The 20,073-nt window shown below is 39.2% G+C and overlaps 1 protein-coding gene across 6 annotated transcripts in view; it reads left to right on the forward strand.

Moving 5' to 3' along the window:
* Myot (myotilin) overlaps positions 1–20,073 on the forward strand; it is a 43,233-nt gene that overhangs the window by 10,259 nt on the left and 12,901 nt on the right. For 2 of the 6 annotated variants that reach the window (XM_029471773.1, XM_021151058.2), the window contains exons 3-6: positions 10,174–10,789; positions 13,471–14,013; positions 17,987–18,161; positions 19,120–19,221. In XM_029471773.1, coding sequence (XP_029327633.1) covers positions 13,661–14,013; positions 17,987–18,161; positions 19,120–19,221 — 630 coding nt within the window. In that variant the 5' untranslated portion in view covers positions 10,174–10,789; positions 13,471–13,660. The remainder of the gene's footprint in view (positions 1–10,173; positions 10,790–13,470; positions 14,014–17,986; positions 18,162–19,119; positions 19,222–20,073) is intronic. The other 4 variants (XM_029471774.1, XM_029471776.1, XM_029471775.1 and 1 more) reach the window with 3 other exon arrangements.

Genomic DNA, 20,073 nt, shown 5'->3' on the forward strand with positions numbered 1-20,073 from the left:
AAAAAAAAAAAAAAAAAAGAATGTACCAACATCAGTTTATAGTATAAATTCAAAGTGTTTACAGTCATCTGACATTTTAAAACATAAAATATTGTACCTACTTTACTTCACTTCTCCTTCTATTATTATTCCCGAGTTGAACTTTAATCAGTTTCTTAGTATTCACTTTTAAGTAGATATCCTGTTGTACTTTTTCAAAGCTTGAACCTATACATTATCCATGAAGCACTGGAAGCAGGTACCCTATCCATTCAATGTATCCTTCTACATTGTTCTTTTGTATTACGGCCATTTATCTTTTCATCTTTCCAGGATAAGATTGCCAAGATCTTGGCTCTTCATTTGGAGGAGTCTAATTCTGTTCTCTTTACAAAGAGCTAGGGTTACACTAAGCAAAGGTTACCATTTACGTGAGACATGAAGCCTGCTGTCATAACTCAACGGTGAGGTAAAGTTCCTGGCTATTTATTCTCTCAAGGACATCCCTATTGGTACCTAGAATCAAAAAGCCGAACTTCAAGGCTGGTTACATGTAGAGATCACATATCCTCTAAATGCACATTTTTGTTTTATATGGTAAAGTATGTGTGACATTTTCATAGTAATTAAGCAAATGCGTACTCTTTTTTTTTTTCCTTTCAAAAACCTCCTTTTCTATTCCGCAAAGGAAAATACATGAGAATCCACTTTAAAGCCAACAGCGGCTTTATCAAGAGAGCACAGACGCTAAAGGGTGAGCATTCTCTTAGAAATGGCTCCTTTGAGTGCTCCATTTTGTTCCATTGCTTACTCAAGTGAATACCAAAACAGCTGCTACTGTAAACAAATAGCATCTTAAATTGTCTTTATCTTTCAGACTTCTGAATTATGGAGTGGCACTCTGTGCTGATTCCTTTTGCTTTGGGCACTAGGCATCTTTTCTGTCCTCTGTCAAGTTTCACCAGCTTTGATCATTCCAAACATGGGAATATGCTCAGACCCTCAAAATTATTTCAATATAATTTGCTGTTCTTGTTTGGTATTGGCAGCCCTGGGAATCGAACTCAGGGCCTCTGCCATACTGGGCAAGTGCTTTACTGCTGAGCTTTGTCTTAAAACCACCCACTACTGCTCTTTGTTTTAAGACAGGGTTGTGTTAAGCTATACAAGACGGCCTTGAAATCACTGCTTAGCTCAGGGTGGTCTTGATATTAAGGCACTCGTTCTCCCAGGAAGATGGGATTACAGATTTGCACCATCAGACCTGATTCTTTAAAAAAAAAAGTGTTTTAAAAGAGCAAATGTTGAGCTAGAAGAAATGTTAGAAAGAATGTCCCTTCCTACTTGTCATTAGACAGAAGGCCATTGATCCCCCACATTCCTCACAGATACATTGCAAGTTTAATATTGTAATTTAGATTTATTTAGTGTGGAGTGAATGATCTCTCTCTGTGGTGGTCTGAAAGAGATGTGCCCCATAGTCTTGATCAAATTCTTGATCCCCAGTTGATGGCACTATTTGTGGAGGTTTTGGAGACATGGCCCTGTTGAAGGATGTCACTAGTGTATGTCACTGGGGAAAAAAAAAAGGCCTTGAGATTTTAAACACTGGTACCATTTTAAATTTACTCTCTCTGCTTCCAACTTTTGGTTCGATATGTGAGCTTTCAGCTATTCCCAGTGCTGTGACTGCTACCTCTTGCCAAAATTCACTGCCATTATGGACTCTTGTCTCTCTGGAATTAGATTAAAATAAATTCTTTTTTTCTCTAAGTTGCTTTGGTCAAGGTATTTTATTTCAGTGATAGAAAAGTAATTGATACACTACCTAAATTACTGGACTCTATGTATCTATGCTGGCTGGATTTATATCAACTCAACACAATCCCAAATCACTTGGAAAGAGTGAACTTTAAATGAGAAATGCCCTCACAAGCTTTGTCTGTGAGCAAGCCTGTGGTCTACTTCTCTGATTGATGATTGGTGTGGAAGGGCCCAGCTCACTGTTGGTAGCGCCTGCCCCCAAGACTAGTGGTCCTGGGTGCTATAAGAAAACAGACTGAGCAAGCCATGAGGAGCAAGCCAGTAAGCAGTACTTCTCCATGGCCTATGTTTTAGTTCTTGGTTCCAGCTTTCTGTCTTGAGTTCCCACCATAACTCCCCTCAGTTGTAAGCTAATATAAACCCTTTGTACCCCCAAGTTGCTTTTGGTCACGGTGTTTTATTACAGCAACGGAAATCCTAATTAAGATAGTATCTTATCCATTTCTACATGTTCTTCAGACATAATTTCATTTAGCAGTAGACAAAAGTAAGTCTCAGATATTGATTATATTAGCTACCACTGTCTCTTTTCACTGATTTGGGAACCAGGCAAAGGGATTAAGAACTCCTACTCCTACATGGTCTCCACACCATGGATTAGATGATAGCATCTGCTATTTGGTGCCTTCCGTTCTAATTCTGATTGTTCATGCTAGAACAGGAAACATCTAAGATATTAAGGGACCACAATTTAACATTCTCGTTATCTAAAAGTTGGATTTTTTTTTCCTCATAGAAAAGAGGCAGATACAAAATCTAAGTCCCCAGCTTGGGACTAACACTTTTTTGGCTGATGTTTTCCAACTTCTCCTTTGAGGCATGTCAGGGAGGTTAGAGGATATTTTAGCCTCTTGTACTGGCTGACCTTCTATTTATTTATAAGGTGTGCTTCTTACAAGAAGTTCCAGAAGTTTCCCACACACTCTCTCCCTTAATCCTCCTCTTCCCATGGGGGGAAGCATTACATTTGTGTCTTCCTGCCACGGCCAGTTTCTCTGCTCTTTATAGGGTTTCTCTCTAGAGTTCAGCACTCAGAGGCTAGACGCTCTGGCAGCCACAAAAGTTCTCAACTGATGTAGTTAACAAGGTGAATTCTTTCATACAGCAACATTTATTATTGGTCTCCTGTGCATCTGACACCGCCCTAGGTACAAGAGATACAGCAGAGAGGAACACAGACTAATACTATGACCTTCTGGTGCTTACAACACCATAAACGGATTGTTCTACTAAGCAATGAATTCAGAACCACCAATATTTTTTTAACCCTATAATTTTAAAATGGGAAAGTTATCCCACAAATTATATTAAGGCACCGGATAGTGAGACTGGGATACTAGTAGATGCATTTAGTACTATTGGTGAAAGTTAAATGTAAAACATTTTCTAGTGGGAACATTTTGTTTCACATGAGGGCACTATAATATATAATTTTTAGGGCTCAGATTTTCTGGAATGAATAAGATTTCAAATATTCTGTTTTATAAACTAATGTCTTCCCAGAAATGACAGTTTGTTATTAATTAGGCTAATTGACATCTTTCCATGGACCTAGTCTACCTGAGTACCATAAGCTGTTCATGGGACCAGCTTATGTTGCTTTGGGGAAATAAATTACCAAGGATACAACTGTGGTTTTGTTCTTGTTGTTGTTTTGGTTTGGTTATTTTTAAGGATCAGGTTCTGGGTTTAGAAGAGCCTAACTCTAATCTCTGTGGAATTGCTAGCTTTGAAATGAGTTCTAAACTATCAAGTATCCAAGACAGAGGGAAACGTGTCAACTATTAAGATTCCCCAATGTCTATTAAAACCAGCGATCTAGTAGCCTAGGAGAAGCCCAGTTATTCCCCATCCTAATGACTGAGATATATTTCTCTGGAAAATCATCATTGAGATAATATGAACACTGTCATCTCCTGTGCTCTGAGGGTGGTTGTCTCCCTAAAATTTGTATGTTGGGATGTCATACCCAGTGTGATGATATAAAAAGGCAGGACCTTTGAGGAGTGATTAAATCACAAGCATTCCTTCTTATTGAATGGGATTCATGTCAGCACTGGCTAGTCTTACATCAACTTAAAAAGATAAAGTTGTCAGAAAAGAAGGAGCCTCAATTGACACAAAAATGCCTCCATAAGATTGGGCTATAGAGCCTAGCCCACTGTGCATGGGGCTACCTCTGGGCTGTTGGTTCTGGGTTTTATAAGAAAGCAGGCTAAGCAATCCATAAGAAGCAAGCCAATAAGCTGCACCCCTCCACGGCCTCTGCATCAGCTCCTGCCTCCAGGTTCCTGCCCTGTTTGAGTTCCTATCCTGACTTCTTTTGATGAGAAATGGTAATATGGATGTCAAGTAAACCCTTTCCTCCCTGAGTTACTTTGTTCATGGTGTCTCATCACAGCAATAATAACCCTATAGACAGTGTCCTTATAAAAGAGACTCAAGACAGCACCCTCATCCATCTACCATGTAAAGATACAACACGAGAAAGCCACAGTTTACCAAGCCAAGAACTTTCCCATGCCGCAAGTCTGATAACATCTTGATCTTTAACCTCTTAGCTGCCAGGATGAGAGCAGTTATATTCTATTGTTTATGAAGTACTGAGCCTAAGGTATATTGTTGTATCAACCTCAATGGGCTAAAACAACATCCTTCCTCAAAGTAGGTTCAGCATGGTGCTTCAATAAGTTTCCTACTACAATTATAGTAAAGACTTGAAGCCAAAACATAAGTTCACACACAATAATCTATGCCTTTTTCTGTTGCTATAAAATAATGCCAAGAGTGGGTAATTTATGAAGAAAATTGGTTGATTTAAGCCAATCATCCTGGAAGCTATGAAGTTCAAGACTGAGTGGTTACTTCTGGCCAAGACCTGATGTTGCTATACAGCATAACATAAGTTAGAGAGAGAAATTCAGTCTGCGCAGAAGAGGCAAAACCCAAAGGCACTCGATCTTCCTTTATAACAATCTGAGTGTCTGGTAACTGACCCTATAGGAACTGACCCAGTCTTGTGACAAAGGCATTCATTCTTCTTATGGACCCACCTGTCACCTTCACCATGTTGGTGATCACATTTCAACTGGGCCACACGCAGTGTTCTCTGCAGCATCTTCTAAAGTGTTGCTTTGGGGGAGGCGATTCCCAGCATGTTCTAGGTCTTGTATTACAATGACCATGACTGTGTAAAGGGAAGCATCTGGGTTTTAAATACTGAGGATGTTTCCTAAGTGGAGAAGCCAGTGGTTCTGTGCTAATTGGCTGGTCCATGGTACCATATACTTCAATCAAATTTCACTAAACCCTGATCCTAGTGAGACTTTCTTCTTGTTGTTTCTCTTTCTCACTAGTACCCAGGGAAGGCAAAGAAGGCAAGTTTATGCCTGAGTTTATAATCAGGATGTGCTCCATTAATGTTACAGTATGTACAGGGTCAATGTGGATGTGCATGTGTCATGACAAAATACAGGAGAAACTCCACTTTTAAAACTAACCAACAAAGACAAAACAAACAACAAACAAACAAGCAAAAAGCTTGGGACTTCTCAGAGTAACTTGGAAGAAATTTTTTGACTTACAAATTATTTCTTCTGGACAACTCAAGCATAGAGAGACAATAAAAATTCAGGTAAAACTATTAGAAAACATAAAATCATCAATAACCTATTAAAAGTGAACTAAAGGGCAACAAAATTATTAAACAAATCTAAAGCAAAAAAAAATTACGATCACGATGCATGATATATTCTGCCTTCAGCTGGACGCAGTGGGGCTTTTCCAAGTCACCTTTAACCTGCCTCTCAATAAAAACCAGTTTGATTATATTTCCTGTGCAGGATAAAGAAGAACATTACTAGAGTCTCTCTCTCTCTCTCTCTCTCTCTCTCTCTCTCTCTCTCTCTCTCTCTCTCTCTCTCTCTCTTCATCTTAAGCCCTTTGGAAAGGTTCCCATACTAGAGAGAGAGGCACAGATATGAAAACATCGAACACCACTGGAAAATGCACATGATGAAAGCATCCCACAGCAGATCATTTCAAAGAAATTCCATGGATCTCTGGAATAAATAACTGCATGGTAGCTCTATGGCTTGCCTGTGTGGCAGACCAGGACAGACAGGCTATCTATGGCAGGGTATTCCAACTATCCAAAGAATGAATTCACTTTTAATTCCAAAAGGCAGGAAGTACTCTCTTTTGGAAACTTAAACATCCAACAAGAGCAAATGTATAGGAGAAGAAAATTTTTACTCAGTAAAATTTAGCGACTATTTAAAGCTTGATTATGCAGTCCTAAAATACTTGCCAGTATTTATTTCTCTAATGCAGTTACCTTTGTATATTTTGTATCTCCACTGAAAGCATAATGGAGAAGAAAGGAGGAACAGAACAAAGCAACAGACACCCAAGCTGAAATTTTAAACAGATGTTTCATATATCCCATAAGCAAACCTAAGGTACTGTTGGTAGCAGCTTTAACTAATCCAGTGAGTTGATGAGCATCAGGTTTCTGGACTTGGGCATTTATAATATGGATGACTGTACCATGTTTTCTTGTATTCTTTAATCAGATGAAGAACCCCTGCAGTAGCCTATCAGGGCCTTCTTGTACAGAAGCTCCAGAGTTCACCAGGGTGACCTATTCATACTACACAACAGAGGTTGGGTTTTATACATTAAACCATAGACATTAAAAAAGAGGGTGAAGAAGGAATTAGGAAGGTAGAAAGCACTCCAGAGAATGTGATCATTTAATACATGACAAAACCAAGGGTAAGAAAAGAGGAACGGTTTGGTCAGTGTTGCAAAGCAGCTCGCGATTTATCCTTCTCCTTGCATCTATTTCTATGACAAACCTCCACCTCTGGGGAGCAGTACTTAACTTGCCCTCAAAGTTCAATCAGATTCTTCTGTCTATAAATAATCATCAACTAGTGCAAGGCAGGAATTTATGTGACAATCAGAAAGGGGCATCTCCCTAGCAACCTACTGGAAACAGCTGGATTCAATCTTCTTGGTCACATACGAGCTAGAGTTGAATCTTTGGATTTTTGTCTCCTGGTTATCAAATTCAACAAAAGTACAACAGGCAAAGGAAGCCATGTCATTAGCATAAGAGACATTGCTATTGGCTCTGGAAGCTTGCTTTCTGGCAAATGCTATCAAGCACACATTTTTATTAGTCCATAAGTTCCTTCTATTGTGTTTCATTCCTGTTAAATGAGCATATGAGCTGCAGATTTCAGAGAATAAGAGGGCTCTATGTCTCCTTTAGGTCCTACCTAATGGAATATAATGTCTTTTGATCAATTCCACCCCATCTTCCCTTTCAAAACCAATCCCTTAATTTGATTGGTTTCAAATTCATGTGCTATCTCTTTTTTAAAACTCACGGGGTCTGCTCAGTACTATCTGGATGTATATTGATGTAGGATCATCTTCTGCAGTATGAGTAGCTTTTCAGAGGCTTCTTCCTTAAAGAAAATATGCTCTTTCCTACAATGGCCTCCAATAGCTAGGGGTAGGATTTTATGATCTCCTCTATTCATCATGAAATTTCTGCTGGGTTTATCCTGTTCATGTCTTATACAAGCAGTCACAGCTGCTCTGAGGACATATGTACAATATCCTTGTAATGTCCAACATATAATGTTTCACTTCAAATGTTCACTAGCTCTTTTTTTTTTTAATAGTCGTTCTGCTTTTTCCTCTGGGATGGTCCATGAGCCTTTGGAAGAGGGGTATAACACAGACATCTTACTTAGAGTTTAGCACTCTGTGGTCTCTTATTCTCTGCATGTTGACCAGTTGTGGGTCTGTATTAATTGTCATCTATTAGAAGAAGACATTTCTCCTATGAGGTTTGAAATCTGCTACTCCATATGTAGCAGAATTGCCAATCCATGGCTATAAAGACAAGAACTCAGGGGTCATTTCATTATCATGTAACAGCACTGATCTGAGTGAAAAATTTAGTAGTTGTAAAAGAAAAAGTTTATTTTTATTATCTAATGAAGCAATTTTAATGGGGTCTTCACAAATCAAGAAAAAGAAATATAAAACAAACTTATTTCCTAAGGAGTGAAATAAAACAGATACACAACTTTCTAGATATTTTATTGCTTAATTTTCCAGAAAAATAATTAACTATGAGTGGACAACAAATATTAAAATCTAAGATCTATGCTATGCTAAAGTCTGAGTTTATGCTTTTTAAACAATTCATCATTTAATCTTGATTTTCAGATATTCCTATAATCTCTGTTCTGCTCTGTCTTGTCTTGCCCTGTCTTGTCTTTTCCTGTCCTGTCCTGCCCTGTTCTGTCCTGTTCTGTCCTGCCCTGCCCTGCCCTGCCTTGCCCTGTTTTATTCTGTTCTGTTCTACCCTACTCTACTTTGAGCCAGAGTTTCATGTTGTGCAGGCTGACCTCCAGTTCATACATAGCTGAACTTCTGACCCTTCTGCCCACCTCCCAAGAGCCATCATTTCAGGTTTGAATCACTACACTCAGCTTACAAAATTCTGTATGAAATTCTGAGCACAGAACCCAGGGCTTTCACATACTAGTAAAACACATCACTGCATTCTGGTGAAATATTGGCCCTACTCTCTTTAGCTTGTATCAACTTGACATAAAACTATTCAGTACACTTAACTCTTTTCTAAATTATCCCCTGATCCTCTAAGTGCAGAATGAACTTTTTGTCTTGAATAACTGAGTTTATCACTTGTAACACATCTTACAAATACCTAGCCATAAGAACCAGCAAAACCTGATGGACAGAGGGTGCATGGGACTAAAATTCCTTCTCAACTATAGTACATTAGAAGCCACTCTGTACAAAACTAGGAGTATAGGGACCTGTGGTTGACATTCTCTGTCCTTGGCTGTAAGGTATATCTCAAACTTTAGCTCTGAGACACCGACAAATATAATAGCTCCTTGTCTTGGTTAGGGTTTACTGTTGTGAACGAACAGACACCATGGCAAAGGCAAGTCTTATAAAGGACATTTAACTGGGCTGGCTTACAGGTTCAGGGTTTCAGTCTGTCATCATCAAGGTTGGAGCAGGGCAGCATCTAGGCAGGCATGACGCAGGCAGAGCTGAGAGTTTTACATCTTCATCTGAAGTTGCTAGTGGATAACTGACTTCCAGGCAGCGAGGATGAGGGTCTTAAGCCCACGCCCACAATGACACACCTTCTCCAACAAGGCCACACCTCCTAATAGCATTACTCCCTGGGCCAAGCATATACAAACCATAACACTCCTCTTCCCTGTCCAAACCAACTTTTAATTTTTTCTCAGGCAGGTCAAATGTCAGCCACCCATAGCCCATTTTAAATGCTTAAAAAGATCTCTTACATAAAACACTGTGTGTCGTGGCTCTTTCTATTTTTATGTCACTCGCATTTTTAAGTCTTGATACTTTAGGTTGGAAGGTTTTTGTCCCTCTTGAAGAAATTTGAGATATCAGAGATCAGATGTGCTCAAATATTTTGGGAGATTCCTGAAATAAGACTTTGTAGGCAACCACCCACATATCAAGTCAAGTCCAACATACTTTTCTACTAAACAGTGGTCATGTCCTGAGACAGAAATTACCCACTTTCCCTGAACACATGTACAAGGCACATGGACATGGTCAGTTATAGGGGGCTTTTGTTTCAAAAGTGACCTCAAGCAATCTTCTCATCTCACCCTCCTAAGCAGCTGAGACCGAAGGTGCACAGCATCGGGCCTGGCTATTAGGTAGTATTGCATAGGACTCGAGTGTGTCCAAATACATATTAGCTGGACCCTAAAGCCTGTGCTAATTAAAACAAGATTTGAATGCCTACCTGTGACCTAGGAGAATTGAAGCCATTGAAAGGAACTAGCCCTTGACTGATTGGCCTGATCCTCATGCCACCTATCTCATGCCACCTATCTCATGCCACCTATCTCATGCCACGCCCTCAGTTGATTTAAAGATTGTTTCTTCTGTAGTTATTTACATGCCTGCACAAAAATGAAAACGTAAACAACACAATGTTCTCCAAGACAAGAAAGAATGAGAGACAGACAGAGAGAGAGAGAGAGAGAGAGAGAGAGAGAGAGAGAGAGAGAGAGGGAGAGAGGAATGAAGGAAGGAAAAAAGGGAGGGAGGGAGAGAGAAAGGAAGGGAGGAAGGATAGAAAGAAGGGAAGGAAACTGTGTTCAGTGTAAAGAGCTGGGTCAAAAAAGCAGTGACAGACTTAATCTTTTTTATTTGGTTGATGAAGGGTTTTAAACCTCTGAAAATAAAAGATGCTGGGTCTTGTGGATATATGCCAGGCATCCAGAAAACTTAACTAAATGACTCTTTCCACTTGTCTATCTTCAGGTCAGATGCCACTATGTCTCCACATGCCCTGACCACACCTCCTTCTGCAAGGCACTGTTGGAATCAGACTCCACCCCTATTCTTATTAAGCACTTGAAAAAAAGAACCCCTCCCGGATGCAGGGTGGTGCACAATTCAATTTGCATTCTTCCCCCTACTAATCTTCTCACTAGAGAAGAAAACTCACCCTCAATCATCTCTCCCATTTCATCTTTGTCTCCACAATGGGAAAGATTCAAAATCCTCATCTAAATGAATACATGAAAAACTCAAATTTTCTTCCACTTCCCCTCTTTTCCACTCTCACTCTATATGAGCTTGCTTGCTAGCTTATACTCAAAACTCATGTCTAAAATAGAGGCTTGCAAGAGAAGTGAATGTACTCCCACTCCTGAAATATCACCAAGACATCTGAGATATTGTTTAGATTGTGGACTCTTACTTTGACATGCCAGCATAGGTAGAGAGACAGGAAGCACATCAGATGTCAGTTTGGCAGCTGATAAAAGTCAGGGCATAGTGACACTAAGCTCAGAGCTACGGGAGCCTGAGCAAGGAAATGCTTCTCCCTTCTCTTCAGTAGTGGGTTGAGACGCTGGCCCCCTCTGAGCTAAGGGTAAGTCCCTTCTTTATTTATGCTATGGCTTGAGTTTTGGGGTTTTTAATCAAATCAGAAGTATATACAAAAGTTTTCTTCAGGTTTGTTTTTTAAAAAGAAACCTGACAATTATGGTATTATAATGGTGATGTACAAAATTTTAAAGAAACCTGTTCAGTCCACTGAAACTGCGGGGGGCGGGGGGTGTTGAACAGAGGACACAGGCAAAGAATTTTAGGTCCTTATTTAAAGCCTGACTTTTCCTTGAAAAGGTTCCTTTGATCTGACTGTAATTGTGACCCTGTGCAGTGGCCTTGATCCTGTTTTTGTGAAAGTCTATGTTGTATTGGGGGACTTTTAATGGTTAATATTAGCAAATATTAGCTATTAAATTAAGAACTCCCATAGTGTTGTTTTTAGATTATGAGATGGCAGAATGTTTTATTTATAGTTTTTAAAGTTGAGGTATCACTAGTAGGAATAAAGAACACTGTGTTAGAACTGAACTGTGGGACAGTCACTGCAGAGGAGGAATAAGTTCTCTAGAAAATCACTATCTATTTCATCAACATCGTGTAAACATCTGTATGAAATGCTGTGATGAGAAAAAATAGAACTTTTGAAACAGTGCAACTTTACTTGAGCTGTAAAAATACAATACGACTAACTAAAGAGACTAATACCAAAACGTTTAAGACAGTACACATTCTGAAAATGTTTAAAAAAAAAAAGAAAGAAAGAAAACCTTGGAAGCTCTATTAGGAAAATATATCCAGCCTAGATCTCAAACAGTTGGTCACCTGCTGTTGGGAGTGAGCCTAACTTTCCTGCCCAGAAAGAAAATTAAGAACCAAACTGTAGATTCAGCAAAGAGACCTGTCACTATAAAAACAGCTGTCTTAAAATAAAGTCTTTTTATTTCAGGAAACAAAGGTTTCTAATAAAGTGGCCCCCACCATCTGGAACTTTCTCCCTGACAATTAAAATCATGTAATTCACTTACACAATGCACTCTGGTTGCAAGCATAAATTCAAAACAAGGGACTATATAACTTTTCAAATGTTCTTTCTCACCAGAGCCTTTTGCTATGTCGTTTCCTTGTAGCTTCATTCTTGCTAATATTAACTGAACTCTAGACTGCCAACAAAACCTTAGGATGAAGTGACTTGGTCTGGATGAATCATGAATGGTATTTTCCTCCAGGTTGTAATGCAAGCAATTACACAGCACCCAGTATCAATAGATACACAATTTGGGGAACTTTGCAACTAAAGATTTGATGTATTAAGATGACAGGGTTTCTCCATGTCGTGTATGAAGCAAAATAATATATTTTTAACTAAGTCATCTGGTATTTTGAACTGAAGCAGGGGGTAATACAGTAACTGCAGGACCAGTTACTTTGTGCAATGCTCTGGCCTTCATTTAACATAGGAATGGGAAAGATCAGAGGCAGAGATAACACCAAAGGTGAATTTTAACAGCAAAATGAGGGGAAGTGGGGGGCCTGCTGTAAGAAAACAGAAAGGCCACTCACTCCAGAGATGAGCACTGCAAATAGCATCCATCTCTCCTTTATTGACAGGCTAGTTTCATGGATGTTTTACATATGTCTGTACTTACTGGCTGCCGTGGAAAATAACCATTAAGTGGAACTATAATGATTTCAATACTAGCCTAAAATGCATGTTAAACAAATGAAATAGACTAGATAATTAAGAGACCACTAAGATCAATAACTAGAATGTATAATCTGAACATGAGAAAAATGACATTCACCTTTGCAAATGCAGCCTGTAAAAAATCCTATACATATAGAGAGACAAGCAAGCACAGTCTGTCCTTAATCACCGTCTACTTCGGTTGTATGATCAATACGGAATCAAAGGGAGGAAACCAGGCAGTGAGCTGTGATAGTAAGGAACAATTCAAAATGGTCATAATAAGTTTGGACGTTCATTCTACCTTTTTGAAATTGAGGAAAGGCACGTTAATGTTGATCAATGCATCAAAAGGGATATTAATCTACTCTGATGGGAAGTGGAAAGAGTCTCTCTTGATGAAGACTGATACACATTAACAGCTATTGATTTTAAATCCTTACATCTCTGAGGTCAAGGAATCCGCAGTATCTTGTTGAAAGCTCATCACGAGGCTATAGATCTAACACATTCAGTGGCATCAAAAGAATCTCTTATCAAAAATAGCTCCTTGGAAAAACCTGTGGTGTATATCTTGAAACCTCTATATAACATGCTTACACCCAGAGGTGAGCACACTGAATAACTTTTACTGAGTCTAAGTCAATGCTTCTCAACCTATGGTTCACAACCCCTCAGCAGGGTGGAAGGACCCTTGCTCAGGGGTCACCTAGTACCATTAGAAAACACAGATATTTGCATCACGATTCATAAGAGCAGCAAAGTTACAGTTATGAAGTAGCAACAAAAATAATTTTTGGTGGTGCAGGTCACCACAACATGAGGAACTGTATTAAAGGGTCAAAGCATTAGGAAGGCTGAGAACTACTTGTGGAAAGGGAGGTCATTTGTCCAAAGATGGAGATGAAGAGCAAAGAGAGAAGCCAGGAAAACTCTACCTTGAAACACCCCTAAGAGCACATAGCTTTTGTTGACAACATCAAATAAGCAATATGGTTTATACAAAACTTGTAACTTAATTATTTTCCCCCTTTCAGAAACAATATTCTTCAAGAGAAACCCACCAACATCAGGAGTACAGTGGTGGTCTAGAGATCTCAGCAAAGAGGGCCAGACTAAAGTTGCTTCTGACTTGCTGCGACCTTCTGTGTAATTCCAGGCTTGCCACCCCACGGTCAGGATTCTATCCTTCTGTGAGCAAATCCATCTTCCATATACCAGCTAAGCATGTTTAACTACGAACGTCCAAAACACTTCATCCAGTCCCAAAATCCTTGTGGCTCCAGACTGCAGCCTCCAGGACCCGAAGTCTCCAGCTTCCCGAGCCAGACCAAACAGTCTTCCATCGTCATCCAGCCTCGCCAGTGCACAGAGCAGAGATTTTCTGCCTCCTCCACAGTGAGCTCTCACATCACCGTGTCTTCCTCTGCTTATCCTGCTTCCCAGCAGCTTGCTGGCCCCAACCCTGCCCAAAAGGTTACTGCTACCTATAACCAGTCCCCAGCCAGCTTCCTCAGTTCTATATTACCGTCTCAACCTGATTACTGTAACAGTAAAATCCCATCCACTGTGGACTCCAAGTAAGTGAATCTGTGTACTCTTGCATGTGCCATGAGCTTTATCTGAGGGTGTGCTGCTGTTATTCTTTAGCACACAAAATGATAGTGTGGGCTTCGGTCTCACTGAGCCAGGTTACTGGCAATAAGAAGTCATCTAACCCATTCTTCAGTGTCTAAGCTAAGCAGAACTCAAATTACCTATTATCCCATGCAATCGTGTCCCTGTTATTTATCATCTTCAGAAAGAACAAAAAATAGCTTTCTAACATACCAGGGGATTGTGATCTTTCTGCTTAGCTCTAAGCTAAGTTCCTCTTACTGCAAATTTAATTCCTCTGAGGTCTAGTTTGGCTGGGATGTAGAACACCTGTCTGCTCCTCTGTGGATAGGATTTCCTCCCGCATAAGCAAAGCTATTAAGTTTCTTCTCAGTCCTAGTCTTTTTCTTCCTACCCATTTCTCCCTATAATCCTGACTATCCACTTGGCTAATATAATTTAAAATTAACACGTTTTAGAAGTCTGGAACTCAGACAGTCACTTGTAAAAATTGTCCTTACTGGGATCAGAAGGGATATTGGAAGAGATGAAGTCTCATAGTTTTAAAGTTTGTTTGGGTAAGTGAAGCCATGACTTGTTGGACTTTGTTGGATGATCTAAATTCAGGAGCAAATACCTACAGCCTTATGCAAGCGTGCACTATGTCTCCACAGTTGGAGACTGTCCTGGAAGAACACCACGTGGACTTGAGCTGTTTTTAAAACCTGAACTGAATACTTTGTACTTATTTAAATTTAGGGCTATCAGTTTTCATAGTTCTTGGCTGTTGAGGATATCAGAGATTAAATCAGAGGCATCTCAAGCATTGTTGGCTGGACCAAGTCTTCTTAGCGTCTTACTAGAACCCTTGCTAACTTCTGTCTTCTCTAGAGTTGTTTGATAATGAGTAGACAAAGGTCTATAAAGCAGTGTAGATATACAACATTAGCCTATAGGTAAGAGCATGTGTGGAGCTCTGATATTCACTCAAACTATTTGTATGAATGATGAGAGTGTTCAGCAAGTAAGATGGCTGAGGTCGTTTTTCTAAAACTTGAATAGTATTCGTTGAAATGCAGAAAAGCAGCTGAACTGACAGTATCAGTCCAACTTGTAGTAGAACCTATGCCCTACTTTTAAAAATAAAAATCAAGCCACTCAAAAACATGTTGGAAACCTATAGATATTAAATTGAATTATGTCTAATGGCTGATGACCAACAGTTCCTGACATGGAATATAGCATTCTCATAGTCTTGACTTAATATTTCAAAAGGACACTTTCGTCTATCACTCCATACAAAATCCCATTATGCTCACTCCATACTCCATAGCTCTTTCATCTTCACAATGATTACTATGACTTTCCATGTAGCTTCTTAGTATTTCCACGTTTCTTACATAAAGATTTTAAATATATAACCCACTCTGACCATAATATTCTCCCTAGTAATGTTTTCAATCCTATTCTAATTCTGCTCAGAAAAAAAAAAAAGTGATCAAACAAATATTTACAGAGCCTCAACTACATACCTAGCTTTGGGCAAAACTAAAAATAGGGGAGACAAAAATAAAAAGAAAGAAAGGAAGGAAGGAAGGAAGGAAGAAAGAAAGAAAGAAAGAAAGAAAGAAAGAAAGAAAGAAAGAAAGAAAGAAAAAAGAAAGAAAAGAAAGCAAGCCTAGGAGATCCCCAAACCAGAGATCAAAGGTCCAGATTTAACTGTTCCATTTTCAGCAACTATAGATAACTCTTCTAATCTTACCATTGCTACTTGATACCCATTCTGAGTCCAGCTGTATGGGGTGGGAAGCCCTGGCCCTTTGAACATTTGTGCACAATTCTTTCATTGTTATGATGGGCTCAAGATTGCCCTGTCTTCTAAAATAATCCCTTGCTTTCTGACCTAAGGACACTGGAAGGCCTTATTTTGCTTCTGAATAGTAGGGAGTCTTTAGACAAAGTTTTAGCAGTTTATCAAACCACAGGGTAGAAAGTGAGGGGAATTCTTTAATTCTAAGTATTCCTTCCAAAGTGTTTGCTGAGAGGCATTCAGCAAATAGTCTGCTGGGTAATCCAGTTTTTTTGAGCTCTAGCATATTTAAGGATCAGGACTGTCAGTGATAGGAAAGACCTATAAAGCAGTATAAATGCACAACACTAGTTTATAAGTAAGAACGGATTTGAAGTCTAGGGCATATGCCATCTATTGTGCAGACTTTGAGGGTGTGTAATGACTTAACTAACTGAGGCTATCCTGTGGTTCTCAGGCTTGGCTATCAATCCCTCAGTCATTCTATGACAGATAATGATGAGAACAGAATTGTCTAATTCTATTTCACTTTACCAAGCACATGCAGCTCTCAGATGGGACTCTAGAACTGAAAGTCATTACATGCAGTTATCATGGCATGCACAGCAGGAATATTAAGGGGCCACAAAAATTCTGTCACTTTGGCCCAGGAATTTAATTGAGGGAGGGGGTTCACTATTTACTTACATATTTGATTGATTTGACTCTTCAATGTTTTGAGCAAATAAGACTTTAGTTAAGGATTGAGGGGGACAACTAGAAAACCCAAATATTTAAATGTAAAAGGAGAATGGGTTCCATCAGCTTCTAAGACAGTGCATCTTGACTACAACTTAAAAATAAAAATCATTCACTCAGCTGACAGTGTCGCCCATCTCCATGGTTTATATTGGTGGGTATAAAATGTGTGGTGATGAGTAATGGCACCCGTTATTCATCAGGTTTCCATTTGGCCCTAGGATAATCTCCAGGTCCCCCAGCCCACCATGTGAACACTGGCTCCACTCGGCCTTCATTCCCTCTGAAATCACAAGTCCTCTTATGAATCTTGATCTCGTTTGGATCTGGATGACTAGAGAACATTTATCATGATCAGCATAAAGGGGTCATTAGAGCAGTGGCCAGTCTCCTCATATTAATTAGAATGATACAAAGTTGCCCATGTATGGTTCTACCTCTGCAAACTCAGTTAAAACAATGAGCCACCCAGCAGCAAGAAATACAGGACCCCTCAACTGCTGCCACGGCTCTTTAACAATATTAATGTGGAAACTTGGGGAGAGCTCAGAATACCTTAAATAAACATTTAAGAACATAATATTATATAAGAATTTGAACTTTTCAAATTATTTTTGGATTAGTGTTAATTTTCTCAACCTTTTGTAAAAGTTATATTTCATACTCTATCTTCGTCTAATTATTCCTTTCTTTCCCTGACCAAAAACAAAAAAATCAGTTTAGCAATACTGACTAAATCATCATTACTTCAAAATTTATTTTTATGCACTGGTTTGGATCATTTTGAGTATAAAATTAACTGGAACTGGGAATTAATAAGAAAGTCAGAGGTCCCATTGAGAAACAGTAGAATGTTCCTCAACACACAAAACATGAATGGTCTGCCGGTCAGTCAATTCAGCTCTAAAAGAAGAAGCCAGGATTGGAGACATTCACCAATTTCCCTAGTATAAAGACTTTCACATTATCAATTTCAAACCCTAGCCTCAGATCACAGGTGCTAGAAAGAGATTCTTAAAAACTCAGCTCTCTCAAGCCCAGGAGAGGTAACTCAAGCTCACCACTGCTGGGTAGCCAGCCGCCTCTCCATCGCACAAGAAATCCAGCAATAAGATTGAAAAACTCGTTTAACCATCTCCTTCTCTAGGCGAACTCTTCTAGATGCCCTCCTTGTATCTAAATCCTTCCTCCTACTGTATAATTTTCTCCTGCCACGAGAGAAGATAAAGGCAGTAGCCATGTTTATATTCTTCTTGTCTATTATTAGGATTATTGGTGTTCTCAAAAACAGAGAAAATCTAGGTGGTAGATTCGATGTGTCTAAAGGCGGCTTACAAAATGAAGTAAATTCTATCATTTTCTTTCTCATGTTTTTCTTTTTTCTTTTTTCCTGTTTTTCCTTTTTTAAGCTATCAACAATCCTCAGTTAACCAACCTGTAAATGCCATGTCATCCCAAGCTGCAAATGCTAGGCCCACTCCAAAGACTCCTGACCATGAGATCCAAGGATCGAAAGAAGCGTTGATTCAAGATTTGGAAAGAAAGCTGAAATGCAAAGACACCCTTCTTCATAATGGAAATCAAGTGGGCAAGCTATCTGTTTCTTAAAGAAGGCCATGATTAATGGTCTGTTACATACCTGACTTCAATAAGAAAATTCTGAGGCTGAGAATGTAGTTCACTGATAGAGCACTTATGTTACATAAGATTGATACCCAGCACAGCTCCACATTTAAAAAGTTACTTGTCTCTCATAGATCTATGCCTGTAAAAGCAACAAATATGGGGTTTGCTTAAAAAAAAAAGAAGAAGAAGAGAGAGAGAGAGAGAGAGAGAGAGAGAGAGAGAGANNNNAGAGAGAGAGGAAGGAAGGAAGGAAGGAAGGAAGGAAGGAAGGAAGGAAGGAAGGAAGGAAGGAAGGAAGGAAGGAAGGAAGATTTGCTTTTAATCCCTTATGTGAAGTCTGCCTTTTGATATTTAGTAGTAAATGGAAGAAAAAACAAACAAATACACCCCCCCAATCCTAAATAAAACAATGAAAATTTTGCCTTTCACATAATTCTCTCAAATGGGTGTTTGTGTAGATTGTGCTGGCACACTTCTATTAACCCTGTCCTTGGGGTTGAAAGAGTAGAGGGTGGAGAAGCAGAAACTGAAAGTCAACTTTGACTTCTGAATTCCAACTAAGCCTGTGCTCCATGAAATCTTGTCTTAATGAGTTAATTAATTAATTAATTAATCACCATTACCTTCTCATAAAATTTCTGCTTACCAAACAACTAATGAAAAATACTATTAACGCAACTTTTTTTTGCCCTTTATTGTATATTTTTACAGACACATTAAAACAGCTGTAATTATTATATAAGCTCTTAAAATTCAATTGAATTAGCCACTGGTCTTTGATGATAAGGCTCTTTGGAAAAGGTGAAAAGTATAATACAAAACTTGGTCTACAGTTTGAAGTTCTGACATAGAGAAGTGGTTTTTAGAGGTGTGCCTGTTCAAATGCCTCTTACTAAATCTCGTCACTGTCCTCTAGAGACTGACCTACGAGGAGAAGATGGCTCGCAGGTTGTTAGGACCTCAGAATGCTGCTGCTGTGTTTCAAGCCCAAAACAGTGAAGTCCAAGATTCACCACAGGTACATTGAAATGATTGATATGTAACTGTGGCCTTTGCCTTTTCTTTTTGAGATGGGACTTTCAGCCCTACAACTGGGTTCAATTGATCCCTGTTTCTGAGCTTGCTAAGTCCCAGGGAATATAGGAGCACACAACTGTGGCCATCTTAAAACACCTTTTTTGCAATTTATAAGTTGTTTGATGTTTTGGACTGCATTTGGAGCATATCTACTTCCTTCTGTCATTTTCCTGAGTTTAAATACACTACTTGCTGGAAAAAAAATAACTAATAAAACCAGTCTATTGGGTGACATCTCTAAGATTAAGGAAAGCTCATTTTCAAAACAAAACAAAACCTAAGGAATAAGTTCAGAACACAGTGGATACACACAGACTTATATATGACCACCTTAACTCAAAGACACATGTAAAGTGGGAAAGGCAAACACAAGAGCTGTTACCCTTTTTGTCTTTCTCTGGAAGCTGCCCATTACACCCTCTTAATAGGCTACAAGAAAGGCAACTAGAAGCCGGGCGTGGTGGCACACTCCTTTAATCCCAGCACTTGGGAGGCAGAGGCAGGTGGATTTCTGAGTTCGAGGCCAGGCTGGTCTACAGAGTGAGTTCCAGAACAGCCAGGACTATACAGAGAAACCCTGTCTCGAAAAACCAAAACAAACAAACAAACAAACAAAAAAAAGGCAACTAGAGTAACCGGAAAGGATGGAGCAGAGTATAGCGGGGGTAAGAACTAGACATTAGACAATGAGCAGTTCATTCATTCATTCATTCATTCATCTACTATTCAACATATTTCTACGGAGCATCTGTTGTGATTGAACTCTGGTCATGGCATAGGTAAGTATAGCCAG

This window comes from Mus caroli, chromosome 18 (genome assembly GCF_900094665.2).
Source record: "Mus caroli chromosome 18, CAROLI_EIJ_v1.1, whole genome shotgun sequence".
NCBI classification, from domain to species: domain Eukaryota; kingdom Metazoa; phylum Chordata; class Mammalia; order Rodentia; family Muridae; genus Mus; species Mus caroli.